This window comes from Macrosteles quadrilineatus, unplaced genomic scaffold (assembly GCF_028750875.1).
Source record: "Macrosteles quadrilineatus isolate MER2022 unplaced genomic scaffold, UCM_ALF_1.0 Scaffold_8__2_contigs__length_117827958, whole genome shotgun sequence".
Taxonomy (NCBI): Eukaryota; Metazoa; Arthropoda; class Insecta; order Hemiptera; family Cicadellidae; genus Macrosteles; species Macrosteles quadrilineatus.
The window spans coordinates 109,894,873-109,903,486 of record NW_026542601.1 but is presented as its reverse complement, the minus strand read 5'-3'; the positions used below and the strand labels follow the sequence as shown (position 1 = coordinate 109,903,486).

The 8,614-nt window shown below is 35.1% G+C and overlaps 1 protein-coding gene across 2 annotated transcripts in view; it reads right to left on the bottom strand.

Annotated features, from left to right (window-relative positions):
- Positions 1-2,297: 2,297 nt before the first annotated feature.
- The window catches only part of LOC129001217 (uncharacterized), a 44,346-nt gene continuing 38,029 nt past the window's right edge, over positions 2,298-8,614 (bottom strand). For both annotated transcript variants that reach the window (XM_054428442.1, XM_054428441.1), the window contains exons 2-3: positions 4,120-4,359; positions 2,298-3,077 (exon numbers count right to left, since the gene is read on the bottom strand). In XM_054428442.1, coding sequence (XP_054284417.1) covers positions 2,481-3,077; positions 4,120-4,359 — 837 coding nt within the window. In that variant the 3' untranslated portion in view covers positions 2,298-2,480. The remainder of the gene's footprint in view (positions 3,078-4,119; positions 4,360-8,614) is intronic.

Below are 8,614 nucleotides of genomic sequence, written 5' to 3'. Positions count from 1 at the left end.
ATAATATACGCATTTTTCAAACCTTAAATACTGTTTGCGCATTTTAAAGCTACATAAATTATATGAAACCAGGGGTTTAACCTATAAAACCTCTTTTATAATAGATACCACAAAAATATTTACAGTACTTTCGATTGTTAACAAAGCTAAAACATTTTCGAAGTAATGTAGGATAGGAAATAGTACGTGGGTAGTGCAAAAGCCAATTGTAGTATTTATTGAGTTTAGTATTTACAAAAACAATTAACGAACAATAAAAGTATAAACAAATATTCGTATGTGGACTGAATAACATCGGCACTTAATATTTCTTAATATTCACACAATGAAGAAAAATATCTCTGAATTATATATTTAATTAATAAAACGTATAAAAATAGTTTATAAATTCGAAAAAAAAATTAAAAAGAAATTGAGTTTCAACTCTTTGTAGACATTATTTTCCGTGTGGTCCTTCTTTTTCAGTTTATAGTCAATGCATTTATCGTTTAGAATTGACTGACTTCCATCATATAAATAGTCTATAAAAGCAAGCCAATGTTTTAATAAACAACACAACCGATCAAACAGTAAAACACATTCATTGAAAACAAATCAAAGCAAAAGTGTACAAAAGATTTTGCAGAAGAAAACATTTTACAACAATAAAAATGACACAGTATTATTGCAATATCACAACCATTTTAAAATTTACATAGAAGCATGTACAAAGCAAAGTGACCTTTTAAAAAGCTGTGCACGAAATTTGAGTACAAAAATATTACGATCTTTTGTTGCATTATTTAAACAGTTGCAAACAGTAACACTAATATATCACAATAATATTTTATAATATTTATACATCGGTTATATTTGAAAAATCATACATATACTGTTTACCAACAAGAATAATTCAGGTGCATTACAACTTTAATATAACAACAAGCAAAGGATATAAGTTATGTTTGGCTTACTATTTTAAACTGGATTAACACGGAAGATTTATAGAAAAATATCAACGTTTTAAATTCCCATAGCAGTTAACAGCTTGCTTATATTTTTCTGTTATTTTATGGTGTTTTATGTTATATGTCTTTACATTATTTAATATAACATGGTAGATTGAGAACCTATTAGCTGAAAGTTTAAAGCTATTTTTGGCCGACCAAAAACAGAATTGGTATTAATTCTATGAATACTAAGCCAAACTAAGAAATGAAACTTTAAGATCAGAAGTAAAAACTATTATCTTACAACATTTAAAAGCGTTCTTATATCAACACTGCAATATCATAATAAAATAGAATATTAATATCAGTAGCCTAATATTATTTGAACACATGACAAAATTTGATTTCGCCTTTTGATATTGAAGTCAGAGAGAAAGACTGAGGCGAATTTAAACTTTTAGGCCGTAGTTGGGGAACGTAGGGGTGTCACATAAAACCCTTGGGTTATGAGACTTTCAGGAATCAAAGGATTATGATGTGAAATTGTGTAAGGAACATTCCGGTATAGAAAGAGTTTTTCTAAATAAAAAAAATAAGTGACATGGAAAATTTACTTTTTCTTTAGCAATTGTTATAAGGTCAGTAACCTCTTTCGGTTACTTTTGTCTAACTATTCGATGTTTTCATTAAACCAATAACCAAGTGTATACAAAAAATAATTAAAAATACCTTCTGTGCCAATCTAGTGATCCCATAGCCATCTTTAATACAAGGCCGCGGCGTTGGTTTGTGGCAACATCGCACCACCTATTACTTTGGTACAGTAATAGCAGTGATTCGGTATTTCTGCGGCCTTAAGAGTCCTTGGAGGCGGTCATCTTTGGATGATTTTAAATAGCGGCTAAAGAGTTACATTTTTAACAACGAAGTAATTATAATTTAAATATCTAGGACACTATTGATCCGGTATCCGGAAGGGAGGGTCAGATTAGACAGTTTCATTGTAGTTTAGATTTTTTTTAAGGGAGCCCATGGAAGCCAAAGGCCATCTTGGATTTGCCCACCATAAGAGCAATGTTAAATTCGTTAATGTCAAACAGCTGCTGAAGAGTTATTTACCATAGGGCCTATCAATTTTTTTTTCAAATACCAAAAGGATTATAATTTAAATATCTAGTGCACTGTTGGATTTAAAAAATTCTTGTTAATTGTTTTTTATGAATTAGATCGTCTAGTCTCCAAGGACTCTTAAAGAGGCTATAATGATCTTGTTTTCAGGTTAGGCGACCAAGGTTTCAAACTTGACGGTTCATTGTTTCAAGGAATATCTAGCAGTTAAAAAGAACTTCTCTCCATTTCTGGGTTTACGGTATAAATTATAAATCATCTTATAACCAGAGAATCAGAAATATTTGCAAATATGTATGTAAGTATTTGAACAAGTAGACTGTAAGGTTGAGGTAGAGTAGACTGCTATCTGTAGCTGCTGTGCTGCTGTCCGTGTCCATAGGGGTAGTGCTGTCCCTCCTGTGCGGGGGACAGCAGCAACCCTCACGTCCTCACATACTTGTACACCACTCCGAACACCATCACACTCACAAGCATCAGCACCAGCGCCGTCACAATCTTAGCGAACGCGTTCAGGCCAGACTCCGAGGGGTCGAGAGGTGGCGGGTGTGTCTGCGAAGGCCGCCGCTTTCCCGCCAAACCACGAGCCAGCGCGGGAAACGCTAAACTCTGCGTGAACGTCAGTTTGTGTATAGACTCGGAAAGGCTGTATGGACCGACACTACCGCGGGCGGCAGCGCGGAGTAGAGCGTACTCTAGGTCTAGAGCGTCGAGGAGGGAGTACCTCGCGGTCACTGTGGAGCTCCGCCTCCGCCGGTCCCACGGGTCGGAGTGTCGCGACGCCAGGGAGGCGACGGCCGCGCCAGCCACACTGGTCATGGAGGAGGCGGTGCTTGGAGAGGAGGGACTCTGAGGTTCCTCCTGGGGCTCTGGAGTGCTGGGACGGCGGATGAGCAGTCGGGCGTGGTCCGGGTGCAGCAAGGTGCTGGAGCGACGTCCCGACACGGAGGCGGACACTGAGGGGGAGGGTGAGGCCGGGGCCACCTGACGCTCACATTGCACTCCTGGAGACGGGCTTGCCTAAGGACATAACATTCTATGAAGCTTCAAAATATAGAATAACATTACGCAATAGTTTTAGGTATTCCCTTATCACATTATCGGCGAATCCATTAGCTATTCAGTAACAAAGAGAATTTTGTTTCTATAAATTTGCCTGAGGACTGACCAATGGTTTGAGTCCTAGGCCCGTCATAGGTAGACGGGGTTTAGAAGACATAGTTCATCGTACAGACTAAATTTCATGTTAGTTTCACCAAACTATGTAGGTATTTTTGAGGTAAGCAAAAGTAATCAACAAGTTAATCAAGCTCAGCTGTGTAATGAAATCTTCGGAGAGTGAATCAACAAAGTTGTGAACCTTTAAATGGAAATTACATTTTAAGTTGTCAAAACTTTCGATAAACTTCTTACTCACAAACATACACTTACTTGACTAAAAATTTTGTAAATAAAAAAATTATGTTTCACTGTATTTGTTTTACGTATAATAGTTATTACGAAATTATTGAGTACTATCTTTGATTATGGACAAAGGTATACACCATATTCCTATGTGAAACTTTAGCTACTTATAAAATAAGATAGAAAGTAGTTCAATTAAGATAAACTGTATTATTACTGTATTATTGTGTGAATAACTGTGTTATTCAACTGTATTCCATCAAACTAAATATTGCTACAGCTGATCAATATAAGAAGGGATGTAGCTACTTAAGTATCCAAACAAATGCATAGCACTATATTATTTTTTCTACTGCATGATAAAGATCACATTGCCACCCCTGTGAACGGTCCGCAAAATGGCTCTATTCCGCTCTAGGGCGGGAATGACCATTTCCGCTCACTAAATCGCAAAATCAGCTGATTTCACAGTTTTCGTTTCTATATAACATTAACAACCGGTAAGCAAATAACATAACCCAAATTACATATTATATATACGTACAAATTATAAGTTATTGCCGCTCTCAGGTAAAGTTTCATGTCATCTACAGTTCTCGAGTGGAAATCACGTACTTTGCGCTCATAGTACACAAATAATTTTCAAATGGTAAATTACCTGGACAGACTCGATACCCGAGTCATTTTGATGAGCCGTCGCCTCATCTGCTGGAAACACGAAGCTTTGCCCGTCGGCCTCCCCTCTAGGTGAGTCCTGACTGGGCCACACTTGCAGCAAGGGCAGGGCACACAGGTGGCCTCTGACCTCTGCCCCTCCACCCTCCTCCCCACCACTGTCCGAGGGCACCGCACTCTGCTTCCTCGTCCCCCACAGTCGCCGCAGATCCCTCAGTGGCATCTGCAAAAGAGTTGTGGATTGTAATAGTTGAAGTTAATCTGGGGTTTTCTTCATAGTTTGTAGGGTATAGTTTAAACCCTGATCAATTATTTAACTACGAACTTATTATGTGCTGAGTAAACTAGTTCCTTTGCCTAGACTATTTTGACTTGTTGACTATTTCTGCATCAATATTCAAGGACTCTTGAGGTGGGTGGAATTTCGACTGGCAGTTGAAGTAAATGTGGCTATTATTTTAAAGAATGAGGGACATTACGGTCAAGGTAGTAGAAAGTTAAATTTGCGATTTGTTTCATTCGTTTACTAACAGTTATGATCACAAATGATCGATGTAATATTTAACACATATTAAAATAGCGTATCAATCAGCTGGTAAGTTAACCAGGGTCAGAAAAATCTTAAACGTCAAGATCGAGAACACCTGGTTTCAATTCTGAGCTATGGAAATGTCGCACCAAATTTCCCTGAGTTTAACTCAGTGGTGAATGAATAATTCCTTCGTTTTCCTAACAGTTTGATGAAAGACGGTGAGAAATAACACTATGCTAGTTTTATTTTACGCTCAAATTAAATATTTTATTTATCCTTAGTTAACAATACAAGTTGTACTGGCTGGGTCAGGTCATAAATTAGAATAAAAGTTTGCTTACATGATACGAATGATTTACGTTAGTCGCCTGTAAAGATTTTCAAACTAGATAATGATCTTACAATGTTATTCATTCACTATACTCATAACATTAAATGTGCAAGTACCAAATACCTGTAATGACCATTAGATTCGCCCAAGAGGGCATTTTACTTCCAGAAAGGCACTTAGGCGGTCCTAATTGCCATCCATTTACGTTTCCCTCCATTTTCTGTCAAACTACATCGTATTGAGAAACTTGTTTTCCCTCCCCTTTGACCATGTTAATAACTCTTGATTGAATACGTTTGGTGTACATAAACTAAATACATAACAAATTTCCCGAATTGGTTTTGTTGAATTGAATAAATTGTAGGTAAGTAAAATTTGTCGAGAATGTTCTTGATTTGTCGCACCCAGAAAATTGCACAAGGTCAATTATCATGCTCAACAAGCATCCAAAGATATTTTACAATAAGTATTTATACTGATTAATTTTTAGACAGTTTTTTGTTTCTTGGCACATTGAATGCTGCTTCAGAGCCCTTTAATTAATGTATAGACTTCTGCTGGTTACTCATATATTTTTTTAAGAGGCTGCCTCTTTTATCCTGCTTTGCCCTGGGCCCATCAGAGATATGTGCGTGGAACGTATCCTCCAAAGCAAGGGGTGAGCCGGTATAGCATAAGGTGAACTGTACTTATAAAATGTATTGTCCGGTACCAGTATCCGAACCCACGACATCTCTGGGCCCGAAGTCTGTGGCGTTACCGACTCACCAATAACATATACCTTGAATAATAAATAACAAGTACGTTGAATAATAAAGAAATTGAAATATAACTGACTAAATAAGTTGAATGATAACTACGATTAAAATTAAGCTTAACGAAGCTTATGCAGTTTGGTTTTTTCTAGAATGAGTAGTAGGGACATTAAATAAAAATTTACTATTGTGGAAAAACCCTTTACAAAACTATAACCTTTCATTAATAAGATTTAAAATTATGTAGAGGTAATTATATTGCATAAATCCTGGAAAGATAATAAACTTATTAATGTACTCCAAACATCTCTGAAGGAGTCTGAAAATCCTCCCTAATAAAATAATTTACGAAAGAAAAAGAAACTAAAAAGCCTGAGGGACGGGACATTGTGTAGTCTGTTCTGTGTGTTTTACTCATAAAAGTCGGGTTATTTCAACGTTCATCCTTTTTTTTAATTCGTTCTGTAACTATTTGTTTTTTCTGTTGTTATTTTTACGATTTGTTTATTTACTATAATTCAAAGCTGGTGTAGTGGTTAGAGTGCGGAACTTCAGTCCCTGAGGTCCCGGGTTCGATCCCTACCAAATCACCAATGGATTTTATCTAAGTGATAATGCCACAACCCCTAGGTCTTATATTTATAAGTAATGTGAAAACAATCCCAGGCTCGTGCCTAGCGTTCAAGGGCAAAAAAAAACATATTCAATTACCAATTAGTCATTAAGTTTCATTGAATCAAAGCAATTCCAACCACTTTAAATAATCGTTTTTCTAGTAGTAAATAATATTTTTTGTTATTTTCCCCGTAAACATATTAAAAAATTGCAAATGTTGTTAAGAGAGTCGTGTTTCAGAGTGAGTGTAACGGGTTTTAAATAAAGATGAGCCGCAAAACTGGCATCATCCGCTGTCGTGAAAACAAAACAAGTTATCACCAAACAAACAGTTGTCTGTGACTGATTACTTCTGATGGGAACGATTTGCTTCCCAACTTTACTAAAATACTTCTCTTCTTATTCTTCACCCTGCAGAATTTATGTACAAAGCCAAATTCTTATTTCTTTTATCCATTAAACAAAGTTTACACATTTGCAAATCTATGGGAGTAACCCTATAAAAACCATTTTTGTAGAAACGCAAATACATTTATTCTATTAGTCATTATTAACGAGTTTCACATTTAAGTTCATGGCCATGTAAAAACCCTTGAACTACAGGATTTGATTACCTAATTATTTAAACTTCAATTACGTTTTCACTTATTTTAAAAATAGTAAAATTTAAACTCTTTTTTCTATTTTTTGGTGGATAAAAAACACACAGTGAAGCTAAGTAAAAAAAAACAAAATGGCTGCAACACTGCTTACTTTTTCAATGAAATACTTGTTTCCAACATCCATCGATTACACCAACTGAGCCGATTACGGTTTTTTAGGTAACGCTCAAACGTAGGTAGTAAATTTACACAGCACACGTCAGGGGGTTTCAGACGTTTTATTTAGCTATTTCGTAAATTTAAATGAACTTTTGATAACGTTAAGCTTACATTTTATGTAAGAGTGTTTGGAGCTTAAAATGTTTAAATCATCCTACATCATAAATGTATTATTAATTAATGGGCTGAAGGCAATTATAGACTGTAATTGTATCCTTTTTATATAAAATGTGTTTTGATGAGTCTTAATATTTATTTCTTGTTATTTCATTAAATGTTTTGACCAATTAAAACGACGATTTTGTAAAAAAAAAAATACTTTTCAAATGATTAAATGACCATAGATTACAGTGAATTCTGTTAAATTCGTGGAAAAATAAGATAAACAAATTAAGTCTACATCAGTGTGCTCAAGCAAGATCAGACCTTAAACCTCATCTAAAACTTGTTTCAACCTATACTTTATAATAGAACGAGAAGACCACTGCCAATATTAAAAGTAAATCTTACGATGAAATTGCCATTATGTAAAGGATATTTACGGATTTACTTTGTATTACTACTTACATTTTAAATATAAAATTAACTATTATTATCTAAATGTGTCTGATTATACTACAAAAGTAATAATAAGTAGACATCTAAATCAAAACCATATTGGCTAAGCATCTTCTCAATCAAATCTAGCTTTCACAACCTACCGGTATTTACGTACTCGTATATTACACTCTTCTAGTATCAAATACATTTGAATACGCGACGGGTATTTTCTAGCTGGAAGTATACTTCCGAAGTTCGTTGTTCTCAATGCACATACATTGTCTCAAGCTGTATTCTCAGCTTCGCCTGCATTATTCAATGAACTTGGTCATACTCTCTCGGCAGAGCTCTCGTGTGTGATTCAAGTACTTCAATCTTAGTTTTCCGTGTTGTTAAAATCTTTCGTAGACAGGTTTTATGCGTATGATGACGTCAGAAAGCAATATAATTGTGTATTTTCAAATATTTTTATTGCATGTAACATATTCGAATATTGTAAATTATTGGTTAACGATTGATTTATTTTTTGTCCCTAATTTTGAACATACTAGCAATAATTAATAAACGTTTAAACTACGTCCCCAAATGGTAGGAAAACAATGTTACAACTATTCGAAAAGATTCCAAAATTAAATTAGGTTTCTTATTACCTCTAGGTGGTTTATGTGAATTTTCGAGCCTCCAGTGAAATTGTAAACGCGACATTATACATGTTTTTCATCTTTGGATTGCAAATTGAACAATTTTAGAGTTTTTCATAAATAAAAATTTCTATTGTGTTATATTTCCGCTTTGTTGCCAACGGCTCATTCAAGTTAAAGGTATCAGACGAAGACAGTGGTTTATATTCATTACTAAGTTAGTTCTCTGCGGAAATCCCGAAC